At 42.6% G+C, this 27,216-nt stretch overlaps 1 protein-coding gene across 2 annotated transcripts in view; it reads left to right on the plus strand.

The window, feature by feature from the left end:
- Positions 1-27,216, plus strand: part of cenpe (centromere protein E) — a 38,117-nt gene that overhangs the window by 1,006 nt on the left and 9,895 nt on the right. Inside the window, exons 2-41 of one of the 2 annotated variants that reach the window (XM_038270519.1) lie at positions 1,584-1,696; positions 1,778-1,867; positions 3,046-3,164; positions 3,292-3,411; positions 4,782-4,863; positions 4,958-5,025; positions 5,102-5,176; positions 5,250-5,301; positions 5,385-5,472; positions 5,792-5,921; positions 7,550-7,669; positions 8,165-8,317; positions 9,235-9,388; positions 9,459-9,561; positions 9,641-10,145; positions 10,850-10,906; positions 11,313-11,480; positions 11,602-11,676; positions 13,884-14,058; positions 14,132-14,268; positions 14,345-14,638; positions 14,772-14,978; positions 15,070-15,240; positions 15,325-15,474; positions 15,599-16,173; positions 16,552-16,603; positions 16,646-16,786; positions 19,438-19,656; positions 19,880-19,942; positions 20,027-20,098; positions 21,536-21,658; positions 22,885-23,076; positions 23,325-23,408; positions 23,493-23,609; positions 23,691-23,912; positions 23,985-24,080; positions 24,284-24,346; positions 25,590-25,772; positions 25,850-26,059; positions 26,928-27,134. In XM_038270519.1, coding sequence (XP_038126447.1) covers positions 1,584-1,696; positions 1,778-1,867; positions 3,046-3,164; positions 3,292-3,411; positions 4,782-4,863; positions 4,958-5,025; positions 5,102-5,176; positions 5,250-5,301; positions 5,385-5,472; positions 5,792-5,921; positions 7,550-7,669; positions 8,165-8,317; positions 9,235-9,388; positions 9,459-9,561; positions 9,641-10,145; positions 10,850-10,906; positions 11,313-11,480; positions 11,602-11,676; positions 13,884-14,058; positions 14,132-14,268; positions 14,345-14,638; positions 14,772-14,978; positions 15,070-15,240; positions 15,325-15,474; positions 15,599-16,173; positions 16,552-16,603; positions 16,646-16,786; positions 19,438-19,656; positions 19,880-19,942; positions 20,027-20,098; positions 21,536-21,658; positions 22,885-23,076; positions 23,325-23,408; positions 23,493-23,609; positions 23,691-23,912; positions 23,985-24,080; positions 24,284-24,346; positions 25,590-25,772; positions 25,850-26,059; positions 26,928-27,134 — 6,025 coding nt within the window. Of the gene's footprint in view, positions 1-1,583; positions 1,697-1,777; positions 1,868-3,045; positions 3,165-3,291; positions 3,412-4,781; positions 4,864-4,957; positions 5,026-5,101; positions 5,177-5,249; positions 5,302-5,384; positions 5,473-5,791; positions 5,922-7,549; positions 7,670-8,164; positions 8,318-9,234; positions 9,389-9,458; positions 9,562-9,640; positions 10,146-10,849; positions 10,907-11,312; positions 11,481-11,601; positions 11,677-13,883; positions 14,059-14,131; positions 14,269-14,344; positions 14,639-14,771; positions 14,979-15,069; positions 15,241-15,324; positions 15,475-15,598; positions 16,174-16,551; positions 16,787-19,437; positions 19,657-19,879; positions 19,943-20,026; positions 20,099-21,535; positions 21,659-22,884; positions 23,077-23,324; positions 23,409-23,492; positions 23,610-23,690; positions 23,913-23,984; positions 24,081-24,283; positions 24,347-25,589; positions 25,773-25,849; positions 26,060-26,927; positions 27,135-27,216 lie in introns of both variants that reach the window. The other variant, XM_038270518.1, reaches the window with a different exon arrangement.

The raw sequence follows: 27,216 nt of genomic DNA on the forward strand, positions 1-27,216 counted from the left end.
TGGTGACAGGAGATTTCTGTTGTTTGCAATATTCCGCAGATGCAAGTAGGAAATTCAAGAAACCTCTTTGATATGGGAATTAAATGACAGGTCTTGATCAAAAAACACCAAGATTTTTTACTTTATTATCTGAAATCAGTTTAATCCCATCCAAATGAAGTGACTGGCTAATCAGCTTCTTTTTCAAAGACTCTGGTCCAAAGACTATAATAATACAGCATTTAAGCATTTATAAACAGATGAATCAATTTACAAACTAATTGTTAGTTGCAGCCCTGCTTCAAAGTACTCCGCCCAGCAGAGAGGGCAGAGTATTCATAAAGATGATCCAAACACACTGAAATACCTAAAATAGCCAACATGTTCATCTATCTAATAGCATAGGCAGCTATGTTACAGAGGAATAGGGGAGCCAGACACTAAACCTGCAGGATCTCATTTACTTCAAATGAGCAAAGGAAGCTCTTGAGTGGCAGAAAACAGCTGTGGGGATGTTGCATCCCTCCTCTGTGGGGTTATTGCTTTATCTCACTAGACTATTCCCACCCTGAGAAAGTGCTGGTGAAGATTCTCAGTCATCCAGGTCATAGTCATTCCACAAAAGTAAAAAAAAAAAACAACCCATCGGACTTTGTTTCCAAGTTTGAAGACGTTTCTCTTCCATCCAGGAAGCTTTTTCAATTCAAAATGTTAGAAATAGCGTTGAGTTCGAGGCTTTACAGAGTGGACCAAAAACAAAGCCTTGTTTTTGCTTAGAAAACATGCAAATTGAAACTGATGGAACGAGTCCATCCCTTTGTTGGGGTCGTTAGAGGGAATTGTTATTCAGCAAGGCCACCAATTCCCTCTAGCGACTCTTGTTACAGAGACATAGACAGGTATGGGGCATTACAAAGAAGCCAAACGACCCCCATTCCAAAGGGGTGGACCCGTTTGTCTGTTTCAATTTGCATGTTTTCTAAACATAAACCAGGCTTTGTTGGGCTGCTGGATAAAACCTGGAACTCAACAATATTTCTGACATTTTTAATTGAAAAAGCTTCCCGGATGAAAGGGAAACTTCTTCAAACTTGGAAACAAAGTCCAGTGGACTTGAACTTTTTTGGAATCATCTGGAGAAAGAACTTCTTTGGGAGAATAATTACACGTCCTTTCCACTGATCTAAATGTGAATATTTAGAGATTGTATGCATACCGAATGGATCAGCCGCAGTGCAGACTGTGGATGTCATTTGTGTGAGCAGTATTCCCTCTGGTCTCCTTGCATCTAGCAATGGCTGAACAGTTGAAGCGATCTGCAGGAATGCTGGAGCTACTGACTCAGTGTCACATCTTGCCAGTTGTGTTTCAGGTCCTGCTGGTCAGACCTTTTGAGCCCTAAAGGCTCCTAAGATTGAGCATTGATTGATTGAGCATCTCCTCCCTACTTAAAAGTTGCACAAGAATATTCACAGCTGGGTTGAGTCAAAGTATGCTACCGTCTTCAAGAGTGAAATTCTACGTATGCAAACTCTTCAGGATGTTCCTGTATGTGCATGTTTACCTTCTTTGATCTTTCTTCTATATCACCACTCATTTCTCAGGGAAGAAACAGCTGCTTCAGAAAACGGACAGCCTGTCCAGCTGTTTTGGAAAACAGATAAGAAATCAGTTTGTCAGATTGATGATGGAAATTCCAGCAAGTGCTTCAGCTTTGGTAAGTTTTCCACTGGATGTTAATGGTGTGTGTGTGTGGAGCCAGTGAGATAACTTTATGGTCTAATTCTGTTGTCTACAGACAGAGTGTTTACAGCTAAAGAATCCACCAGCCAGCTTTACCAGGAGATCGCAAAGCCCCTGGTTGTTTCCACTGTTCAAGGTTACAATGGTATGGAACGGGAAGCGACATGTTATGGTTGGATTAATGGTTTTGGGAATTTACTCAGACGTTTGGTTGATTTGTGGTCCTGCTGTAGAGTGATTGTTTTGTTTGTTTTAAGCCTGGCTGCAGGACCAATGTTTCTAAAGCTCCTGTCACACTTTGACGATTTAGACCAGCGTCTGCCTGACATATAAAAAATCTGGCAAAAACTCTGGCATACGTTGGATAAGTTATGGTTACGTTTATAAGTTATGAACATGCTGAAGTACGTTGAAACACATCAATATAGAGAATGAGAAATTTTTAGCGAGGTATTCTGTCGTCTGCCATCCGTGGGCCATCAGTTCCAGGTCAGGTATCTGATGGTCGTCATCCGTTCAGTGTCAGTTCCTCATCAGTCGTGGCGTCTAGCTGATCCTAAACCTCTGAGTAACTTATCCAGAACTTCTCTCCAACGCATATCAACATATCTGACGTGTTCCAGACGAGCGCTGAACGTGTTTCTAACTTCCAGCTACTGTATAATGGCGTATTGGCAGCGTTTTGGTATAAAGGGGGTTCACAGGAGGAAACCGTCAGTTCTCCTCCAGACTTCATCCCCATCATAGGGTGAGCCAGAAGGTGAGTGATGGATCCTCCCTGCGTTCACGCCCACCACCAACACACATCCTAGCAGACATGACGCTCATGACGCCCCTCAGGACACTGGGTTGTGCATCATTTCATGGGCATTAGCTGGCGTGCGTTATGCAGAAGTTAGGCTTTCGTTGGACAGAAGTTCTGGAGTCGTCATGAATACTCTATCTATACGCCCAGAATAGAAAATAATCCATGGAAAGTTCAGCGTATGGCAGCGTTTTAGGAGATTCTGGGACGTCAGGCAGACCCTGGATAAATCAGCACGGTGTGACAGGAGCCTAAAGAGCTGATCCTGTACATTTAGACCAGGCATGTCCAAAGTCGGTCCTGTAGGGGCCGCTGTTCTGCAGGCTTTAGAGGTTTCTCTGCTTCGACGCGGCTGATTGGGATTATTACAGTTCAGCATAAGTCTGTTGATCAGCCGTCAATGGAAACCAGCTGTGCTGAAAAAAGGAAAACCTTTGGACATGCCTGGTTTAGGCAGAACAGTAGCATCTCTCTTCTGTGTGGCTTGTAGTGAAATATCTCTTTCATTTGCTGGACAGGAACCATATTTGCGTACGGTCAGACCTCTTCAGGGAAGACCTTCACCATGATGGGCTGTGATAGCAATCCTGGAGTCATTCCTTTGGCTGTAGATGATGTCTTCCAAACTATTAAAAATGTAAGTAGTGTGTATCTCAGTGGAACCCTCCCTCATGTGATCGTATGTTTTGCCCTGATGGGCCACATTACTAATTAAAATTATGGATTTACTGTTCAGTCCTAATGGATTTCCTTCTTCTTTCAAGTTTCCCAAAAAAGAGTTCCTTCTGCGAGTGTCTTACATGGAGATCTACAATGAAACTGTGACTGATCTGCTGGTGGATAGCCGGAAGAGAAAGCCTTTGGAAGTTCGGGAAACAATCAATGTAAGTCAGCGTCAGCTTTACTTATAAAGCCTTCTACTAGCAAAAGGAGCAGAACAACAGAATATTAGTTTTATCCCATTGCTCCTTCAATGTTTGAGAATTAAAAAAAATATTAAAAGGCTTGAAAGCTTTGTTCAGTGCTGCTTATTGAGGTTTGATAGCAAACACCTGCTCTCCTGCTCCTGTTTAAGGTTTTCAAAGTATCCGATGAGAACATTGGAGCTCAACTGTAGCTCACCAGAGACACTAAATCTAAATATTGGGTTTATTTGATATGAATTTGGTGATAAACACTAGAAATGCAGTCGTGTGAACAAACTATTCAACTATAGAGTCAAGTTAAATAAACAGGGATCTATGGATTTCACTCCGTCGACATTTTTGCCAAGTAAAAAGAGAAGAAGCTGACCACTACAGCCCTCTCAGTATAATGTTTAGATCTACACGGTGTTCATCTGTTAATGATTACAACCCTGACTCTGATGGCGTCCACATATCGTTAGCCAGACCAATGCAGGCATTGAAATGGACGCAATGCTCAGAAATAGTGCTGCACGATTTGATGAAAATGTGCGATTGCTATTATTGTGGACTACATTGCGACTTGCAGTTCCTATATTAGAACTAAATGGTGTCATGGGTAGTCCTTCTTGAATAACTGGGGCAGGACAGTGAATTTAGCCTCTCTTTGCTTCCAGCTACGGGAAAAGCTGCACAGACGCTCCCTGCATGCTCCAATAGCCCTGTGGCTTCAATGAGCCTCACATTTGACAGCATTTCCTGTCATATTGCTGTGTTTTAATGGTTTTACTGGACATATTGTTTCATGTTGCATTTTGTCAAATTTGTATATTGTCTAACTTCTTACTGATCAGCCAGCCAAACCTTTTTTACCTCCTTTTTCTTTTTTCCCAGCACGGTTTGAGTCCCCGATGTTGGCTGATCTGGTTCAATGCTCCACTTTTAATATTTTTATTAGTGAGATATTCTTATTTAAAAAGAGTTAAGCCTCTAAGCTACATGTAGAGTTTACCTTAGAGGCTTATAGTAAATTGTATGTTGTTTTATATTATGGACTATATCCTGGAATATAAATGAACACTGCAGGGTGACAACATGAATGAGAAATCAAGAAGGGAACAAACACTTCCTCACTATTATTTGACTTTTAACATTAGCAACTGAGTTTGAATTTGTTATATTTGATTTCTTCCTTTATATTATGTTCTTTTTTTTACATGTTTTAGGCTGCAGCTGTGTGCAACACTCTGTTTCAGCTGTTTTTTATTTTTATTTTAAAGCCCTGTATTGATAAAGTGATTTAATGGTGGCCCTGTAGAGATCAGTGCGGGTTTGTGTTGATTGTGCAGAAAACCATCTACGTGGCCGACCTGACGGAGGAGCTGGTTACTACTTCAAAGCAAGCCCTGGCCTGGATCAAGAAAGGAGAGAGTAGGAGCTCATGTTTGCTGCATTGCTGCTCAGGCAGCCTGTGCTGCTAACGGCGTGTTAGCACAGCCTTATTCTGCATCATGTGTCTCTGCAGAGAACCGCCATTATGGGAAGACTAAGATGAACCAGCGCAGCAGTCGCTCACACACCATATTCCGTATGGTGAGGATCAGCTCCATATGTAATGAAACATGGAGAGTTTGGGACTGATTTCTGACTTTCTAACTCATTCATCTAGATATTGGAGAGCAGGGAAAGGAGTGATCCGGCGTCAGGGGAAAACGCTGATGGAGCCATTATCGTTTCCCATCTAGTAAGCTGTTGTTTTCCTTTTCTCTTTCTGAGGTCTTTAAAGTTGGTAAAGCAGAGTTAAATTTGTCTTTTAGAACTTGGTGGATCTAGCTGGATCAGAAAGAGCCAGCCAAACGGAGACGGAAGGTAGAGCACCAGCTTTAGCCTCACATTCCACCATTAAACACATATTGGGAGTTTACTCCTTTAAAACTGTATTTATTCCATAGGTACTCGTTTTAAAGAAGGCTGTAACATCAATCTGAGTTTGTTCACACTTGGACAGGTGATCAAGAAACTCACAGATGAAAGCCAGAAGTGAGTAACGGTGAATGTTCAGAGAAAAAGAAACAAACTCTAAACTCACTATAAACCAGCTAATTCATCATCTTTGCAGAATTAGGCTTTAGTTTTCTTTATTTTTAGTTAATATATATCAAATTATAGGAAGAAAACGGTTCAGATTTTTGTATTTTTAGATTAGTAGAAAAAATGTATTTCAAATACAGTAAGGTAGATAAATTGAGCAGAGTTCTGCTTTAGAGTTAAATACAATCATAACTGTTTCCTTTTCTCAGTCATCAGACATTAAATTCTTGAGTGAACTGATTGACTTGTTTTGCTGAATGTCTTCCAGGGGTTTTACCAACTACAGAGATAGCAAACTGACCCGCATCCTACAGAACTCATTAGGAGGCAACGCTAAAACCGTCATCATCAGCACCATCACTCCTGTGTGTCTAGATGAGACCCTCAGCACCCTGCAGGTTAGTTATGCTGGACGTCTTTATCTACCTGCTGGAGGCGCCGCTCCCTCTCTGGTCATATCTGTCCACCATCGGTTGTCCACGGGACAGTTCAATACAGCCTTCTGACACAAACAGTTAAACTTTTTATAGTTAAACTAAAGCGATCAATAAAGGTTTCAATCAACTGCTCCTGAGTTAGAGGAGAGTCTGCAGCCGCTTTCATTCCATCCAGCCCTCCAATATTATATCAATTTCAACCAGTTCCACTCAAATCATCTTTTAGTTTTTCATCCTTGGTGCGTTCTCTCTCACAGCCTGCTTTAAAGATTAAAAACTCTCATTTTATCATCAATCATATTTCTGGGAGATGCGTGACCTGGGGGCCCATTTGGTGCTGTGTGTGTTGAGCCCATTGAGTTGTTTTTATCACCACCTTTTTAACTGTGTCTCTTTGTCATCCAAAACTGAAGTTTTAAGTTTTTTTTTTTTTTTTTAAGGTTATTTTATTATTTTTGTTAGGTCTACCCAATGTCAGATGTTCTGTTTTTTTTCTCTATTAACTAAATGGGTCCATCAATTTTTCGTCATGCGGGGTGGTGAGGGGTGCTGGTGTATCTCCAGCTGTCTACGGGTGAGAGGCGGGGTCCACACTGGACTCCATCCAGTCCATCGCAGGGCGACATAGAGACAAACAAAAACACACAGGACAGTGGGGAGTCTTCAGTTAGCAGAGGCCTGCTGAATGAGACCAATGAAGTGCCGTCTGCTCCAGGAAACTGACGGGAGGTTTGATGTTCGTTCCTCAAAGGCTACGTTTACGCTGCTGGTCTGTTCACGTGACCTGCAGGCAGAAAAACAATAACGAAACGTCAGAAGTCGGTGTGTCTGGGTGGATTTAAAGCTTCAGAAAAGGAGACTGAGTGCTGAACTATTAATGGCGGCTTTTGGAGGAGCAGGCGCAGTGAAATGCATTTCTCTGAGGAAATGAGTGGCTGCCACTTCAGTCAACTGAATTGTTTTAGTGAGACCCCTGAAGACTCTGCTGGGTCGCTGTATCCACTCAAATACTTAACTCCAAAATCTCATTGTCTATCCACTGTGCTCCTCCAACCACGCCGTCATCCATGTGACATCATCGCCACACAAATTCCTTATTGGGGTCACTTTGCCGTTCAAACCGCAGTCTGATCCAAAAGGTCCAACTGGTATCAGCTTAAAACCACTTACTAATGTGACCCAGATGGGGTTTGAAAAAGTCAGATTCTTGGTCTGGTCTCACAGTCAGGACAGAATCTCAGCTGAAGCACTTCAGGCCCAATAAATCGGATTTAGGCCACATTGGTCTGCAGTCTGAACGGGACCAAGATTAAAGGAGCTGATTAATTGGAAAATATGTAGGGTTCCTTTTTATGTCTTCTGAAGTGCTTCAAACCTTACTCTGATGCCTGTTCATGCAGTTGGTCTGTTTTTTTTTATTAAAAGTGTTCTTTGCTGACTCTGTGCATAGATCTAGGAATCCTAGAAATGTCCTATGACATGTCCATAACATTTTATTTAACCCACTTAGTTTTTAGACTCTTTTTAAAGGAGATATTCATTCAGCCCTACAATGAGTTTTCTAACAAGTTATAAATGTGTTTTAATAGTTTGCCAGCACTGCCAAGAAAATGAAGAATGATCCTCATGTGACGGAGGTATCAGACGATGGGGCGTTGCTCAAGAGGTACCGCAATGAGATCGTAGACCTTAAACGTCGACTCCATGAGGTGAGTGTTGGGCTGACAGAACCAGGAACTCTGGGTTTGACCTCTATGGAGCCATGGAGGGGTCAAAATGTTTAACGTCTAAATCTTAGTTAAAACAGAAAAAAGAGAAGTTGATATTTAATGTATTTGAGAAACTAAAAAAGCAAACGTAAGATAAAAATTGAATCTAAATTCTGTTTAGTATTTTAATTAAGCTTTTTCTTTTTATTTATCATCTTTTTTGAAGTTGTAGATTTTATATTTTCAGATTCAAATCCATTTTTTTCCATTTCTATTTTTTTTTTTTTTACTTTCAAACTCCCTTTTCAGTTTCAGGAGTTTCTTTCAAGCTGAGGGGAAGAATGTAGATTACATTCTTATTATTTTATGTTTGCTTTTTAGTTTCTCAGATTATAAGATAAAAATTTGACATTAATTATCAGTTTCAACTTTAGATGTATACGTTTGCAAACCTTTTTGACCCCTTTCTGACTCCATACTTGTAATTTCTTCCAGGTGTCTTCAGTCACTCAGACCACAGCAACAGAGAAAGAGGTTCTGTCTCAGTTGCTCCAAGAAAAAGAGCAGCTCCAGAGAGAACAAGAAGATCGAATCAGAAACCTAACTGAGCTGCTGGTCACCGGTTCCAAACTGGTCTATTTACCAAAGGTAACGCTCCCCCCCCCCCTCTGGGCAGATTAGCCTGCATGTCCACTTCCCCATCTATAGGGAGGGATCAGAGCCAGGTTTAGTTTTTTCCCCCTAATTGTTTTATTACACATAGAGTGTATTAACCCTAGTGCTCACCTCTATCAGTTAGAACTGAGAAAGCCTCTAGGATGAGAGGAGTCAATTCTATTCAGTTTATTTCTATAGGGCCAATTCACAACATCTCATCTCAAGGCACTTTACAGATCATCCAGTCACATTGATTCAGAGTTTTCTATCTAAGGAAAACCAGCTGATTAAATCGACTCGAAGGTTTGCTTTTAGTGACAGTGGAGAGGAAACACTCCCTTTTAACAGGAAGAAACCCCCAGCAGAACCAGGCTCAGCCAGGCAGACGAGCTCTGAGGCAGCTCCCATGTCAGAGGATGAAGAGAGCACATCCAGTTAGTCACAGTCAGAGAAACAGGACTACACTGGAAAACAGGCCGATCTCCAACATCTATAAACAAAGGTGTTGATGGCAGCAGCACAGCTGATATTTCTCTCCAGGATGGAGTCACAGCCAAACAGGAACAGACCAGATGAAGCTACTATGAGAAAAAGCAGAGAGAGCAGAACGTTAGAGATTGAACTAACAGATTCTGCAGAGTGGGAGAATAGAGATAGAATGATGAAATAGGGGTCCCTATGTCCTCCAGCAGTCTAAGCCTATAGCAGCATAACTATAGAGATAGCTCAGGATAACCTGAGCCACTCTAACTATAAACTTTATCAAAAAGGAGAGTTTTAAGCCTAGCCTTAAAAGTAGACAGGGTGAGGAGAAAGGTTTTCTAGAAAACTCCACCTCCAGTTGCCTAAACATTGAAGTTTTCACCAGGAGAAGCTTCAGAGACCTTTCCCCTTTGTTCTGTGCTTAGCTCCCTAAACGCAGGATGACCTGGGGAGGAAAGATGCTCAAACTTGCCAATCCCTCTGCCTGTGATGATGACGAGGATGACGACGGCCCGTCTCACATGAACATGAGCTTAAGCCGCAAGAGGAAAGCTGATCGCCTCTCTTCCCTGAATCAATGTAAAGCCACTGAGAAGTAAGACACTCCTATGATTTGTGAATCATTTTTTAATGGTTTGCTCTTCTGTAGCATCGGATGAGGACTTCTTTTCCCACTCTGAGATTCCTGAGGAGCCATCAGAGGAAATGGAGATGAGTCAGAGCTCTGTGACTGTTCGCAGCTCTGGAGGAAGGTCTGTTTCAGGGGTTTTCTTTAAGTCGGGTCACAAAGCTGCCTCTCATAACCACACACCTTTTATCTTTGCTTTTCAGCGACAGATTCCCACAGTCCTCTGATCAAACATGTCAGCTTTCAGCCAAAATCTCTAATCTGGAGTTGCAACTTGAAATTGAAAGTCAACAGAGAGAGGAGGCCGTAAGAAAGGCAGAAATGATGGAAGGCCGAGAAGCAGAGCTGCAGCTGCAGACCCAGTCAGAGGCTTTGCAGAAACAACAGGCTGTAGAGAAAATGCAGGCAACAGAACTGAGGCTATCTGAAGTGGAGTCGCTGCTGCAGAATGAAGTCCGAGAGAAGCAAGAGGCTTTGGAGAAGATGCAGACACTGGAGCAGCAGTTTGAAGAGCTGAAAACGCAGCTGCAAAGTGAAACGGAGCAAAAGATGGACGCCTTGTGGAAACTGGAAGCATCAGAGCAGAATGTTGCTGAGCTGAAGAAGGCTCTGGAAACGGAAGCTGAGAAGAAACTGGAAACCAGTGTCAACATGGACTCCAGCGGTTCAGACCTTAGCAGCGAGCAGCAGACTTCTGAATTACAGCAGGTAGCCTCACTTCTCCTCTTAGATGGTTGGCTGGAAACAGACAGCAGACAATAAAGCCCCATTTACTCTACCGTTTGAAACCGTGGTGAGATTGGTCCGAGCATGGTAACCATGGTAACTGTTGAGTGTAAATGGCACACACAACTGAACCGGACCGTGCCAGACACAACCGAGCCGCTCTAAACTGGTACTAGTTCATCAGTAGGGCTCAGCCTGGTTCAGTTCTGGATCAGTTCTCTGATAACAAAGAGCGCATGAGCTGATCGCCTCATCTCCTTACAGTCAGCCTCTGTAATCCGGACATTTCAGACATTCATAGAAATCCTAGCTTCCTACTGTGCCACATGATTTCCAATAATGCTTAGCAGTGTGATGAACCTCAACATCTGTTGTTGTTTCCTGCGTCTGGAAGCCCTGATTAGACTATAGTTTGTCGTATCCACTTCCCAAAAGCTGATTCTGTCAAGTAAATTCACCAAAGGCTGCCTTCTTCTCCTGACTCTCAGTAGTACCGTAGATCGCCACTAGGAGGCGAGGAACTGCTAGCGCGGTGTGTAAACGGTTGTAGGGAACCAAGCTCAGCACGGTTAACTGATCCAAGCTGGGTCAGAACTCGGCACGGATCGGTAGTGGAAATGGGGCTTAATAGTTTTGTTTCTATAAATGTAGAGTTTTCTCTTCACTGCATATGCCCTGTCTTCCAGATGAGGAAAGACTTTGCAGAGAGCCTTCAGCTGTGTGAAAGCTTGGCCCTAGAGAAGGTAAGAGTTGCTGCTGGGGGGTAACTTTCCATTTTAGAAAAACAGCACAAAACCAGAGAGCTGCTATTAACTAAGACATTAGTTCCTCCTGTGGAAGTTTGACAATTGATCCAACTGCTCCCATAGATGATGTTGATAGTGCCTGCCCCTCTTCACATTTTCTATTTGCTTACAAGTGACTACAGTGTTTGGTTAGGAGAGGAAATGCTGGATCTATGAAAGCTTTCCCAGGACAGACCAGGAGGCCACCTCTCTGGCCGCATTAGAAAGATTTCCCTATCAGGAAACGGGTGTGATGCTGTAGCTACTGTGGGTCCAATCCTAGACAGATGCTGTTTAGTCATTTGATGTAAAATGAAAAAGTTTATTCCAACATTTCCAATGACTTCAAACGTGTGTTCCCCAGGAAAAAGTGATTGCTGAGCGAGACTATCTGAAGAAGGAGCTGGGGATGTTCCTGGAGCACACTGAGAGTTTAGAAAAGGAGAAGTCTGCTCTCTGTCAGGAGCTGAAAGAGAAGAAGGAGATGGATGAGTTCCTCAGTCTGGAAGATAAATTCACAAAGGAACATGAGGTACATTTATTTTTACTGCTTTTACGTCAAGCAAGCGAGGAAAACCTTCCTCCCAGCTGGCTCTGTTTGAAGAAAAGATTCCTTCTAATAAAAAGTTTCTATTTTTACTGCTTATTTGCAGAATGAATTAAAAAAAGAAATATCTGCTTTAAAGAGGGAAATTGAATCCTATGAACATCGATGCCTGGATCTGCAGGTAATGTTTGTTTTTTCTTTATTTTTGAGGTGTCACCTTAAAGCAGGTAGAGAGTTATCCGCTAAATTTCATGTTAATCTAATAGCAGCTGTGTGATTACTAGAAGTTTCCTATATGAGAAACATCAAGAACATCACTTCCTGCTGTTTGGGTAAAATCTAGGACTGAAACGATTAATCGTGATTAATCAATCATTCAAAAAATAATCATCAGCTAATTTAGTAATAGATTAAAAGTTAACTGGAATATAGAGATTGGATTTGCTCGGCATATCCATCTGGAAACCTTCCGTTGAAGTAATTTTGGGAAGGGGCGAAAATACTGGTTAGCTGATTGGCCTATGTTGGTGATAGACGGGCCAAATAAACCAATCAGATCAACGAAGCATATGACGTACTAACAGAGCGACGACGAAGAGGAGCCAATTGATAGATCAAACTCTTGCCGAAACCAGTGGGGAGAAGAGCAAAAACATCTTTTCCTCTGAGAAAAGCCTCCAGAGCAGTGTTTTGCTCTTCTTTCAGTGAAGAAATAATTCCGATAAAACTTGCTCGATAGCCACGCTAATGCTAGTTTCATCGGCTGAAGCCGCCATGTTCTTTAGACTGAACTGTCGCGCTTCTCGTTGCGTCACACCTCAACCCGCCTCAAAGCCAACGCTGATTGGACGTTTGTTTGGTGAACGGCTCCAAATTTTCTTTAACGGAGAGTCTCCAGACTGATCTGCGAGTGAAACCTTGAAAGCTCACGAGATCAGGATGAGGCTAACATCCATCCCACCTCGTTCAGGTTGTAGAGCATTCCAATAACAGACAGAGCTGTTTGATTCTAAGCTGATTGATGTTACAGTGGAAATTTTATTGTAATCCAAAGGGGGGCCCAGAAGAAAATCTTTGGGAACCACTGCTTTAGCTGATGGCTAGAAGGCCGACAGTCACTAACCTGGGCAGAGAAGAAGGCATTGCAAAAACCATTGAGACATAAAGTAAAAATGTCTAAAATAAAGTGTATTTAGCCTAATTTCTGTAGGTAAATAAGATGATCTGCCAGTGGAATGAGTAGTTTTAATCTTAAAGTTGTAGGGAAGTCATATTTGAATGTCAAATCATTCTGGCTCAAACATGTGTATAAATGTACCCAATTGTCCATTCAATTCAATTTCTATTCAGTTTATTTATAAAGTGCCAATTCACAACACATGTCATCTCAAGGCACTTTACAGTTCACCAGATCATATCAATATCAGACCATATTGTCCTAAAATTGAGAACATTTTTATATTTAAAAAAAATTTTTTTTTTTCTTCTTTTTTTTCCATTATCTTCTGCAGGCCAGTTAGTTCTACGTCAGCCTGAACACCTACATTCGGCCAATCATATATCAACGGTCATCTGTCAATTTTTTTCGGTCATAGCATCTTGATTCATATGTTGCAGCTAATATACGCAACAGCTGAAATCAGAATCCTTTCCTTTCCCATTGAGTTGCGTCCCAGTGTTCACGGGGATTGACGTCTGTGTCTTCAGCAGGCATAGAGCTAACAGAACTGGCAGCGTTGCGAGGCAAGAGCTCAAACCTGTACGGCTGGAAGCCTTCTACACCAAACCAAGCTTCTGCCGCCCTGGCGTCCTCTTTCACAACATCTTCATCCCCGCTTTCCTCCTCTAAATAAAAAATGGATGACGGAGGAGACTCATCCACGACCTCCGACACTAAACTCTCCTCCTCTTGCATGTTTCCGCTGTCCATAGCGTTCCTTGACAGCGTCGTTTCTAAGTCACCAATTTAGTGCTACTTGGTCCCAATGGAATTTCCCATTGGGACCAAGTAGCACTAAGTTGCTAACTGGTTAGCTAGATGCTAAGAGAAACCGGCCACAACCAAACTTGCTGAATCTTCCGCTACAACAATCCCGCCCCCTTGATAATTGACCAATCACATTCACTTTATTCACTCGTGTAAAGTCGAGCACTTTGGAAATGCAGCGGTTGGAACAGCCGTTTCCCTACGACTTTAAATAAGATCATTAGAAAACATACACTTGAAATAAGACAATGCAATTGTTTGTTTCTTATATTAAATGTAAATTGTCTTGTTCCATTGGCTAAGTGTCTCACTTAGCTCCTCAAAAGCACATATTTTAAAGAGAAATTACTTTAGATTTCATTTTTTTGCAGTGTTTTATGTAGTTATTGAAATCTCTCCAGGTGACACTGACTGCCACCAAAGAGAGGTTGGAAGCTAAGGTTAATGACCTGCATGTGGAGCTGGAGAAGGAAAGGTCCCGCGATGCAAAGATTGATAACAGTCTATCAGAAGAGCCCAGTGATGCAGTGGATGATGGAAACCTCGCTGCTCTTCATGATGCCACAGTCCCAACAAGTAACCTATAACCTGGATGTAGGTAGGGCTCCATGTGACTCCATGCAACCTCTGAGCTGTGGTGTTTCTTCAGGGATCTTGGAAAGTGTGGAACTGGACCGGAGCGTGAGCAGCCTGAAGACGGAGCTGGCTGTGTCTCAGGAAGCAGAGGAAACACTTCAGGATTCAGTTCAGACTCTGAAAGCTCAGCTGGAAAGCTTGACTCAACAGGTGAATCCTATCAACCTCCTGGAAGGGGGTTCCCCCCCCAGAGCTGCATCAGACTAACATGCTAACCCTGTTTCAGATGGCTGAGCTGACTGAGCAGCTGCAGGCTGTGAGAAAGGAAAGAGACGACCTTCAGTCAGGAAAGGCTCAGACTGAACAAGAGGCCGAGCAGCTCAGAGACCTGCTTCAAGCATTGAAGACAGAAAATGTGGAAATTCAGGCAGAACTTGGAAGCAGAGCTCAGAAGGAGAAGGAATTGAGCCAGCGATGTTCTGATGTAACACAGCTGCTGAACACACTGCAGGCAGAGCAGAAGGAATCCCAGTCTGAAAGGAGTCGGCTTTTAGCGTCTCTAGAAGAAAAGGACTCAGAGGTGAGCTAAAAACAACCGTTCAGTGTGGTGATGTTGCCTCCAGGCTGTTTGAATCTGCTTTTGCACAGTACAATGATGCTGTTAGCATAAAGAGATGCCTAACGCTTGTAATATGAATGTGATGCGTTCAAAGCTGAAAGAGATGGTTGCAGCCCTCCAGTGTGCAGCAGCAGAGAAGGAGGCCCTGCTGCAGGCACAGAGCGCTGGTGCTGAGGTCACTGTGAAGGATGATGATGATGAAGCAGCTGCAGTTCTTCTAAGGAGCGTTCAGGAAGAGCTTAGAGAACAGAAGCAGATGAACGATGACCTGATGCAAACCTCTGTTCAGAAAGAGGCTGAGGTAAAGGAATCAGTGAGTAAATGATGGAGCCTGCTCTCCCCTCGTTCCCTGCCGGCTCAGAGACCCCAACGCTTCTTCTGACCGCACACAGATGCTGAGGCTGTCCCAGGAGCTGCAAGCGGAGCGAGAGCAGAGAGCGGCTTACCAAGGCGCCGTCACTCAGAGCTCCTCAGAGGAGGTGCAGAGGCTGCTCGCTGAGGTCGCCTCTCTTACTGCGGAGAGAGATCAGCTCAAAGAGGACCTGCAGGAAAACGTAGAGATGGTAACAAACAGGTTATCATTCTAAACATTACATCTGCTGTTTGGTTAGTTGAATCGCAGTGACAGAGAGCTGCCTCTTCAACAGATGATAGAGAACCAGGAGCAGCTGAGGACGGTCCTGGAGAAGAACCGCGAGCTGGTGAAGGAGATCAAACGTCTTCAGTCTGAAAGAATCAGTAAGCAGGAAGAGCTTCCCAGTGACATGGGCTCACAGCTGGAGGAATTACAAAGAAACGTGAGTTCACTGAATCTGGTTCCAAATTCTATAGATACGAGTTATCAGATAGCTGTCCTCTTTCTGATGGTTCTGAGAGATTTAGAGAAGTTTCTGATGATTAAATATGAAGAAATGTTTTTAGATCAAGTCTGTAACTGAGGAGCTGCAGAGCGTGAGAGAGGAGAAAGACCGGGTGCTCTCAGAGAAGGAGTCCCACTGCCAGAAGCTTCAGCTGGAGGTGATGGCCTTCAGGGAGGAGGGAAAACAGCTGCACGAGGAGCTGAGAGAGGAGAATAAGAAACTCCACACAGAGCTGGAGGAGCTGAAGGAGGAGAATACAAAACTCCCCACAGAGCTGGAGGAGCTGAGGGAGGAGAATAGGAAACTCCACACAGAGCTGGAGGAGCTAAAGGAGGAGAATACAAAACTCCCCACAGAGCTGGAGGAGCTGAGGGAGGAGAATAGGAAACTCCACACAGAGCTGGAGGAGCTAAAGGAGGAGAATACAAAACTCCCCACAGAGCTGGAGGAGCTGAGGGAGAAGAATACAAAACTCCCCACAGAGCTGGAGGAGCTGAGGGAGAAGAATAGGAAACTCCACACAGAGCTGGAGGAGCTGAAGGAGGAGAATACAAAACTCCCCACAGAGCTGGAGGAGCTGAGGGAGGAGAAGACGAAACTCCACACAGAACTGGAGGAGCTAAAGGAGGAGAATAGGAAACTCCACACAGAGCTGGAGGAGCTGAAGGAGGAGAATACAAAACTCCACACAGAGCTGGAGGAGCTGAGGGAGGAGAAGATGAAACTCCACACAGAACTGGAGGAGCTGAAGGAGGAGAATAAGAAACTCCACACAGAGCTGGAGGAGCTGAGGGAGGAGAAGATGAAACTCCACACAGAACTGGAGGAGCTGAAGGAGGAGAATAAGAAACTCCACACAGAGCTGGAGGAGCTGAGGGAGGAGAAGATGAAACTCCACACAGAACTGGAGGAGCTGAAGGAGGAGAATAAGAAACTCCACACAGAGCTGGAGGAGCTGAGGGAGGAGAAGATGAAACTCCACACAGAACTGGAGGAGCTGAAGGAGGAGAATAAGAAACTCCACACCAAACAGGAAGAGAATATGAAACTCCACACCGAACCGGAGGAGCTGAAGGAGGAGAATCAGAAACTCCACACCGAACCGGAGGAGCTGAAGGAGGAGAATCAGAAACTCCACACCGAACTGGAGGAGCTAAAGGAGGAGAGGATGAAACTCCACACAGAGCTGGAGGAGCTGAAGGAGGAGAATCAGAAACTTCACACAGAGCTGGAGGACACAATCCAAATGGTTTGTTTTTGTTTTTATCCACATATTTTCTCATAAAGTTCAGTCAAACAAAAACTAGATGTTTGCAATCAGGAAAGTTTCTTTCAGTCATTTTAACAGTTGATGAAATGAGCTGAATGATGTGCAAACAGACTTAAAGCTGCTAATGATTGTGCCCTGGATTATAAAGCTGCATATGGAGACCATGTTCTTATGGTTTCTGAGCATAATGACCTGATTAGCACCCAGCTAGCATCACTTCTTCTCCCTCTGATGCGCCTCTCTGGTCAAATTAGATATTTCTATGTAGATCCAGGTTATTCAAAAAGACTTCTCTACATCTTTACTAAAGTGATGTAGTTCTGTTTCCCACCACCAAGGGTAGAAATTATCCAAGAGGAGACCCTTTATGTTGCAGCTATGCCTAGTATTGGCTTTTATGGACACTAGCTGGTATTTCAGCCTGGCTTAATTCTGGCTGGAAACGTAGCTAGCTTTAGCTCAGAGCGTTACCAGGGTTACCACATGTCCTGTCACAATCAGCTTTCATTCATTGGTTTGTTATCACGCATGTGTGTAGTATGAGAAGCTCTCTCTGGCGTTGCTTATGTAGACTCTGAGCTGTTGGACCTTGGTACAGTAGCAGCTCTTCCCTGTCAAACACCAGCCCAATGGCAGCCTTCCCTGCAACTCCCAGCTAAATCCCCTCCACCTTCCAGCTGTCGGCCTTCTTCTTTATTCTGACTCCACCCTTTCACTGAATCACAGGCTCTGACCAGGACGCTTCTCTTTAGATTTTAATGTCCACAAATCATGACAGAATATTTTACTACAAAGATTGATGTTTAAAAAGGAATCTTAGGGAACCAGCCAGGAACCCATGAAGGAAAGTGGGGAAATCTTGAATGGCTACTATTGGTAGCTTTGTCTTTTTAGGGTCACTCTCTACTCTATCAGTACCATCAGCGATGGCAAAAAGATATTGATCCAGGTCGCCATAAATAATATAATTATGGTACTTAGAGTAGTTATTTCTATCCTTAAATCACTAAATAATGCTAATACACATCTTAAACCCTTTAAAGCCCGATCCAAGAATAAAACAAAACAGAAAACTACTTTTTTGGGTTTGAAGTCCTTATTTGGCCTTTTAACAAAATATGTAAAAAGAAAAAACAGAAATACATTTTTGATATTAATAATTTATTACTATGCGATAAGTCAAGATTATTTTTTGTGTAGTCAGGTACGGTATATCTGATTGTGTACAATAGGACTTTGAGCAAAGTTTTTACCATTAAATTATGCAAAAGGCGTCAGACGCAAAACATTTCAGAAACTGTATGTATCAAATATGATACATTTGGCATTACAGGGTTAAAACATTTGTATTGCTTTTCTTAGAGAATTCAATGCTTTTTACATTTTCCCTGTTAAACTGCTTCTCTGACATCATCATGGGATATGCTCAGAGCAGTCTGGCAAAATATGATTAAACCATGTTTATCTGTATTTTAGTCGCTTCTTTAGTTAGATTACGCACTATATACAATATAATATATATATTATATATAATGTTAACAGGAAAGGGAAACATAAAACTCAAAAAGAGTAGATTTATGTTTAAGTTAATGTAGTGGCACAGATTGGGCACAGATGAGGGAGGAAACAACATTTAAATACATTTATTTATAGTGATGCACGATATTGGGATTTTGGCCGATATCCGATATGGCGATATTTTAAAACTCATGTAGCCGATAACCGATATCGATACCGGTGTTAAAGCTGGACAAAAATAAGTAGTCATTGAAAATAGCAGTTTTGTTATCCATTTCTGACACTTTGAAAAATAATATACTCAAATATATTTTCATATGCTGATATCGAATTGATTTTTAAAAACGCGGTATCGATCTCTTTTACTTTCAAAATCTCGACAAATTTCATCGTTCTGTTACAAACTCTGGTGATATTTTGCAAATTCTTGTGAGATTTTGTTAGTAAAATAGATCGATACCGCGTCAATATATCAACATATAAAAATATGGCAACATTTTGTGAATTTTCGGGGGATTTCGTAGCATAACGATGACATATAGCAATATTTCATTAGTAAAAGAGATTGATATGGTCTTTTTAAATGGCAATATATCAGCATATGAAGATATTGGGATATTTTAATGTATAAATATTTTTTCCCTCGTCTTTAGAAGTTTTTAAGTCTGTAAAAAAGAAGTTTTTGAGGAAGAAGAAGTAGTAGTATTTTTTTTTTTTTAAACTTAGAAACTCAGAAGCTGATCGAATATCGGGTTAAATACCGATAGGGGGCCGATTATATCGTGCATCCCAATTTATTTATACAGGAAATATATCATTAACCTTTAACACATAATAGTTTAGTTTGCTTAAAACTCACTTTAGGTCTTCCTTACAAAGTAAAATCGGGTGCGACCCAGATTTCTTTACGTATAGCTCTCTCAGAAAGGGCCTGTAGGATAGATCTGTATGTTCGATGTAATAGATAAATAGACTGACTCACAAACTACTGTTTAAGGTGTGTTTCTGATGCCCTGATTGGTTTTGCAGAGACAGAATCACAGCAGTCAGTCTGAGGCTGTGATTAGGAGGGTTTATTAAAAACCAGCTGATTTTGTTTCCGTTTGAAACAGGCGAGCGTCTCGAACGAGGAGCTTGTTCTCACACGAGCAGAAAGAGACCGTCTGCTGAGCGTGAGCGCCGGCCATCAGTCCTTCACAGAGGAACGTGGAGCCCTGCAGAGCCGCCTGGCCGCTCTCACTGAGGAGCGAGATCAGCTCCAGGAGATAGTGGAGGGGCTGAGGGAGGAGAAGAAGGAGCTCCGGGCACAGCTGGAGGAAAAGATTGAAATGGTAAAAGCAGCAGCAGCAGTATTATTATTGGATGTTCCTCACCTGCTCCTCAGAAGAACAACCAATTAGAACTGAAGTGTTTATGCAGAATGAAGCTTATTTGAACCTGCAGGTCTAAATGGACAGATTAGATTTTCTGTTTAAAGATCTGACGAGGTGGTAGCTCCTAAAGTGTTGCCAGAATCTTAGCCAGGCTTTTCACAGGTCATGTGTTGCTTTCTAGATGCAGTGTGATTTCCAGCAGCAGCAGCTCTTCTCAGGAGCGGATCCTCTGAAAGACCAGCAGGTTCTAATGAAACACTTCATCTTTTTATTTGAGTCTTGTTCTTCTGACCCCAAACAAAGTAGTTACCTGTCTGCTGTGCTATAGATCCAGCAGCTGGAGGTGGCTGAGGAGGAGAGCAACCAGATCAGGTCTCTACTTCAGGTGAAAGAAGAGCTGGTAAGCTGCTATTCAGACATTTTGCTTATTTCTACTGAAATACTAAATCTTCTTTGGTCTTTGTGAGAAGAGAATGAACCAATTCTATTCAGTTTATTTCTATAGCTCCAATTCACAGCATGTCATCTCAAGGCACTTTCCAGTTCACCAGATCATCCAGTCAGATTGATTCAAAGTTTTCTATCTAAGGAAAACCAGCTGATTGCATCGACTCACTGACTCTTCAGCAATCCCTCACACTAAGCATGCTTGTAGCGACAGTGGAGAGGAAAAACTCCCTTTGAACAGGAAGAAACCTCCAGCAGAACCAGGCTCAGTGTGAGCGGCCATCTGCTGAGGCCCACTGGGGTTCAAGGAGACAGAAGCAGACATAGAAAAAGAAGCAGAGATACAAAAGGCAACTGTCAACCAGCTCCACAGGCGGCCCCTTCCAGGAAACACACAGCCAAGCAGACGAGCTCCGAGCCAGCTCCCATGTCAGAGGATGAAGAGAGCACATCCAGTTAGTCACAGTCAGAGAAACAGGACTACACTGAAAAACAGACCAAGCTCCAACATCTAGAAACAAAGGTGTTGATGGCAGCAGCACAGCTGATATTTCTCTCCAGGATGGAGTCACAGCCAAACAGGAACAGACCAGATGAAGCTACTATGAGAAAAAGCAGAGAGAGCAGAACGTTAGAGATTGAACTAACAGATTCTGCAGAGTGGGAGGATAGAGATAGAATGATGAAAAGGGGTCCCTATGTCCTCCAGCATTTTAAGCCTATAGCAGCATAAGCTATAAGCTTTTATCAAAAAGGAAAGTTTTAAGCCTAGCCTTAAAAGTAGACAGGGTGTCTGCCTCACGGACTAAAACTAGAATCATAAATGGAAAGGCAGTTCCTTTCATGGTAACCAGGCCTCGGACACAGTGTCCCGGTCGTGGGGAAAAAAAGGATTCAACTACACCCCAGTTAAATAAACGGAGATCAATGGATTTCACTCAGTCTGCGCTTTATTTTATCTTTGCATAGAGAGAACAGTTCATCATACGGCCCTCGCATGGTAATCAGCCCTGTTCTGCTGGGCAGCATTCATTCCACCTTACTTACAACAATGAAAAGTGGTCAGAGTTAAAAACAAATTACAAACACTTTGGTTAACAGTAACATGATATGAATAAACCTTGAGAAAGTATGTCTTGTCTACAAACACCCCTCACCCAGGCATTGTGTGGCCGTTCAGGTGAAACGGTCTGAGTAAGTAGCATAAATCAATGTATGACAAAAGGGAAATCTAAATTTTCGGACCACACTTCCTATTTATAATGTCTGTGCTTCGTCTTTCTCTGTTTTTGTATTCTTGGACAGGCAGGAAGCTGAGTTTCACCTTGAGATTGATAAAGTATTGAACTGTATATTTCCTTTGTTATAACATCATAATTAATATTTTCAGATCCTAAAGAAGCAGGAAGAGGTCAACATGTTAAGACGGAGCAGCCAACTAATGGAAGAGGAGATGATGGATCTAAAGAGTCAGATGTTGGAGCTGAAGAGCAGCAGAGACATGGAGAAGCAGGTATGCTGGGGAAGATTCTCAGTCATCCAGGTCAGAGTCATTCCAAAATAGTAAAAAAAACATCCACTGGACTTTGTTTCCAAGTTTAAAGACGTTTCTCTTCCATCCAGGAAGCTTTTTCAATTCAAAATGTCAGAAATAGCGTTGAGATCCAGGCTTTATACAGCAGCCCAACAAAGCCTGGTTTCAGTTTAGAAAACATGCTAATAGAAATGGATGAACGGGTCCACTCCTTTGGAATGGGGGTCGTTTGGCTTCATTGTTAGCCTGCAATGCCCCATACCTGTCTATGTCTCTGAAAGGGGGTCATTAGAGGGAATTGTTGGCCTGGCTGTTGGGCTACTGTATGAAGCCTCGACCTCAACACTATGGCTGCGTTCACACCACAGGCCTTGATGCTCAATTCCTTTTTTTTTTTGAAATCCAGTTTTTTTATTTTGCCTTGCTGTTCACATTTCCAAATATATGCGACCTGTATGTGATCTCCTGTGTGAACTGCAGTCATACAACACAAGTGTCCCGCATGCGCATTAGAGGACGCAATGACATCACAGGCCAGCGTGCTCTGTGTTTACGGAAGTAAACATGGATGGTAGTACCGGCGTCCAACTAATGGTCTTTTCCAACCATAAAAACTCAATCTTTTCAATATGGCTAAACATAAATACTGCTCTCCGCATCATTGTCCACCATGGTTGTTGTTTTTCTTGCTGCTTCTGCGTAGCAAGACGCAGAATAGTGACCTTTGTCGGTTACTAATGGCATTCAGGTCGGATGAATGCGACCTGGCCATTCACACACAGGTAGCATTTGAAAAGATCCAATTCGTATCGGTTTCAGGACCACAGAGCCAAGTGGCCTGGGTCGCACTGGAAAGAATTGGATCTGTGTTGTTCAGACTGCCATGAAAACATCAGATCCAGGTCGCATATGGGTAAAAAAAAAATCAGATTTGGGTGACTGCAGGCTGCAGTGTGAACTTAGCCCATTTCTGACCTTTTGAATTGAAAAAGCTCGCTGGAAGGGAAGCGAAACGTCTTCCAACTTGTAAACAAAGTCCAGAGGATTGTTTTTAAACTTACTTGGAAGGAGAAGTAGGTAGAACTGCATATATTTTCTGGAGGATTACTCTGATGGATGAGGATGTTTTATAGCAGCTCATGAACTAAATCCGTTTATCTATGAAGAAAGAAACACATGTTCTTCCTCTGCTCTTTTTAACGAAGGAGCTGGAGTGTCTGAAAGTGGAGAGAGAGCGTCTGGTGGCTGAGATGGCCGCTGTGACGGAGCAGCAGGAGACGCTGAAGGGCCGACTGACGGCTCTCAGTCAGGATCGGGATCAGTTGGAGGGACTGCTGAGTGAGAGCCAGGAGCGTGGAGCACAGCTGCAGAGACGAACTGAAGCATTGGAAGCTGAGGTTTGGAAGGATCAATATTAAATAATAGGATAAACGGTTTATAATCTTGTCCTTGGTTTTTTTCTAAAATCGGTGTCAGATTAGCTCTAGAAAAGATCACGCTCTGTTCTGGAGGTTTTTTGCTTCATCTTCTCATCTGATGACTAAAAACATTGATATTTAAGGCTACTCATGGTGCATGTAGACAACTTAACTCTGTAAAACGATGTCATTATTGTTTGGTTGACATATTTAATCTGCATGAGCAGATTGGGGAGCTGAACAGATCTGTACTGACCGTCACTGAGCAGAAGAGGCAGTTGGAGGAGGAGCTACAGCACCTGCTAGAAAAGGTGATTTCACCTGAATATGGAGTTAATTCTATAAATGACATTCTTTGCTTCTCTAGGTTTTATGATTGATTATTTTTCTTTAAGGCGTCATCTACAGAAGAGCTTCTGAAGGCAGCCAGAGACGACCTGGTTGAACAAATGAACCTAAACTCTGAGCTGAAGAACACCAGTGAAGAAAAGATTTGCTCTTTGGACCAAAAGGTTTCATTAGTTTTTTCTTTCTTCTCCGGAGATCTAAATCTCTGCTAAATATTATTCATTCATGTTGTTTTTTTTCTTCAGATAATGGATTTGGCTCAACAGTTAGAAATCATTGAAGCTCAGAGAAACTCTCTAGAGTCTGAAAAAGAGATTACTCTTCAGAAGCACAAAGAGGAGGTGGAGAAGCTGCAGTCTAGCCTGGCTGCTGTCCGTCAGGAAGGAGAGCAGCTGCAGGACGTCCTGCTGGAGCTGAGGGAGGAGAAGGAGCAGCTTGGAGCAAAGCTGCAGGAAAACATCCACATGGTACTAAAGCTACTGATCTAAGGACATCCATCAGAGAAAACCCAATAACTCAGTAGCTGCATCTGTTTGTAGATGTCAGCCGTCCAGGAGAAGCTCACCCAGCAGGAGCTGCTGACTGCGCAGAAGCAAACAGAGAAAGACCAACAAGAGGCCAGATTTCAGCAACAAGTAATTCAACCAGTTACTAGTTAACGCAGGAAATAAAAGCCACATCTGTACAGAAACAAACCCACAAAATTACTAATCTATGATCTTATAGTGAAACAAAGCTTGTTGATGTTTTTGTAGTTTGAATAGAAAAGAGGAATAAAGTATTGATTCTTCAGGGTAATAATGCTTCATGGCTGCGCTGACTCTCTTTCTGCTCTCAGTTGCAGTCCCTCCAGAAGGAGCTGCAGGAGCAGCAGGAGGGCAAAGCTGAAGCCTCCCAGCAGGTTGGTCCAACATCAAAAGAACTGATGAAATTATTTTTTTATTTTACTGCATGGTTAATTTCCACATAATACGAGTTGTAATTTTAATATATTTAAAAAAAATGTTTTCTGGGAACTTGATGGTGCAAATCTGTTAACTAGAAATGAAGCATGGCAGCATATCAGCTGTCAACCGCTTCTGTGGACCTTTTTTTAGTTGCTAAATGAGGCTGATGCTTCCCTCTCCTCCCTGAAACCGAAATCCCACATCCTCCACTCCGCCCCGCTGCGATCCAGACCGCCTGTGCAAAGCAAAGCCTACAGCCTCCGCTCTTCCTCCCGTCTTGCTCCGCTGTGACTTCCTCGGAGCTCGAGGAGAGGATGCGCTATATTATTGTTAAATTCATAGGAGCAAAACTTGCGGAAAGGAACACTTAATTTAATATGACATAAAAATTTTAAAAATCCCCATTGGCATCCAGCAGATGTTCAGTTTCTGCCCAAATATTTTCTTTTTGTTGTGGATTTTTATAACGTAGATAACTAGGATCATCCATGTTCTCTGCTCCCAAACTCAGCATCTCTTCATCCATGGAGAGAAGTTTGTTTGGAAGTTGTGAGATTCCCTCTTGGAAGTTGTTTTTACTGGATTTGATGAAACTTAAGCCTCTCGGTATGAAATAAATATTTTGATGAAGATGAGAAATCTGCTTCCTGGTTTGTTGAAGAACCAATAGTTTGCATCCAAACATTGAATTTAACGTCTCCGTTTTTAGGAATCTAGAAGAATTATGCTCTAATTTGTAGTTACCGATCCTTCTTTACCATAATTTAATTCGACAAACTGGATCTTCTCGACATTCTTTATCCTGTTTGGTGCGATTGCAATAGTGGATCTTGACCTGGCTGGAGCGGAGCAGAAAATAGCTCAGCTCGGTATTTTGATGGTGACAGAGGGAGAAGATGTATGTGGACGGTGACGTGCGAAAGGAGTAGTGCAGTCCTCTTTGATTAACATGACAGACAAGTACTCCGCATGGCGTGCGTGTTGGGGGGCGGGGCGCTAACGGAGGATGTGAAATCTGAAGGGTGAGAAAGCAGCTTAACGACTTGGAGCAGAGACCCACTGCAGTCAGGAGGACTCCAATAACTGCCTCTTTTTAAAGCACATTTTAATGTTATCCATTTAAAGCTGTACTACGCTTTGCTTCTTGGCATGAAACAGTCCTTTTTTATAACTTTGTCAAACCTTAATGTGTTTTAGGGATCCATTGGAACGTTTACAGAGACATGCTTGAAGTATGACTCTGAAGGCCTGGTGGAGGTTCTGAGGTCACATTGCTCCTTACAGTCTTACCTGAACAATGTGTCCAAATCTGCACTGGATTCCTACGGTGACGTTTGTCTGCTGGGATGTCAGACTTCTCACAGTTTCATCACCATTATGGTACATGTTCTATTTATTCTCCATCTTTGTTCTTTTTAGCCAAACTCTAAAGGTGACTGTAATCCTTCTGCTGGCAGGAACTCCTCAGAGCGCACGTGTCTGGCTATGTGAGTGTGCTTGGGGCAGTGGTGGACAAAGACCTGGACATTTTTGAGGAAAGACGGATTCATGACTTGCTGCTTTCCAAAGTTCATAATCCCAGAAACTCCGACAATTACGAGGAATTCCACCCGCTGTGGAACCAGAGACTCGCTGAGCTCCTGGAACGACATCAGCTCTACAAACAGGTACGGCCTGCTCCAAAGGTAGACTGTTTATGAAGCCCGAGGTGTTCTCTGTGACGGCCATTTCTGTCACAGACAGATTCATATCCAATTTATTTGAATTTTTTCCTATTTTATCTTTTTTTACCCTTTAACACACAACTTTAATGTTGAAAAAATTGTGATTGAATGTATCTATTTAGATAGAGATGCCAATAGTTAGACAGACGGGGGGAATTTTTTATTTTCAGCTCCTGCATTGAGCTTTGATTAACAGCATTATGCAGCTTGGCTTTTTAAATCAGATCAGTTTCTGGGATTCTTTCCTCTCTAGACTCCTTAGGATGGTCAGAAAGAGGGAACGCCCTCTTGGAAATTTCAGCAGAGGAAATGAGTAAAAACACTAGATAGGCAAACAGATGTGTTCCAGTATAGACGAGGCGGGAGGTGAACTCATCTGGATTCATCTTTAATGTTCAGGATTGAGGCTGAAAGAAAAATGGTCTAGATAGATCAACATATTTAAAGGAGAAGTCCGGTCATCAAGGAATTATCAATGGATCATTAATTATACCGAAAACTGATACGTTTGAGGGGATTTAATACATTTAGCGTTAATAAGTAAAAAAAAGTGACGTCACAAACCAGTAGGTGGCAGTAGTGTTCTTTGACAGACATGGATGCCTCCAGTAAAACACATTCACATGAAAATTACTCTGAAAACACTGATCATTTATTGAACAGGATGGAATAATTTCATATTTAAAGAACTTTCAGAAGTTTAAATTCTGAATATGAGCGGACTTTTCCTTTACCTAATATAGACGGCAGTCTTCGGTTGAAGAATAACGAGTTAATCAAAACTCTGCATCTTTTCCTCCCTTCTTTTTAGAAAATGGCGAGTATTTCTGAGGCGCTCTGGGCCAAGCTGACCTCATTTCTCTCGGTGCTGAGCGCTGAAACCCAGGAGAGGATCAGATTTAATGAGGCGCTTCAGGCGGCCGTCACTCCGCCTGTTCTCAGTGAGCTGGAGCGTGTTCTCATCCAGGAAGCTGAACGTAGACGCTCCAGTCACCAAAACGTCAAGATGCTTCTACAGGTGCACTTTATGAATGACTTGGATGCAAATCTGTCCTGCAGTTAGCATTCTGTAATGTGAATAAGTTTGTCAGCAGTTTTTA

Source organism: Cyprinodon tularosa, unplaced genomic scaffold (genome assembly GCF_016077235.1).
Source record: "Cyprinodon tularosa strain WSP-4 unplaced genomic scaffold, ASM1607723v1 ctg764, whole genome shotgun sequence".
NCBI classification, from domain to species: Eukaryota; Metazoa; Chordata; class Actinopteri; order Cyprinodontiformes; family Cyprinodontidae; genus Cyprinodon; species Cyprinodon tularosa.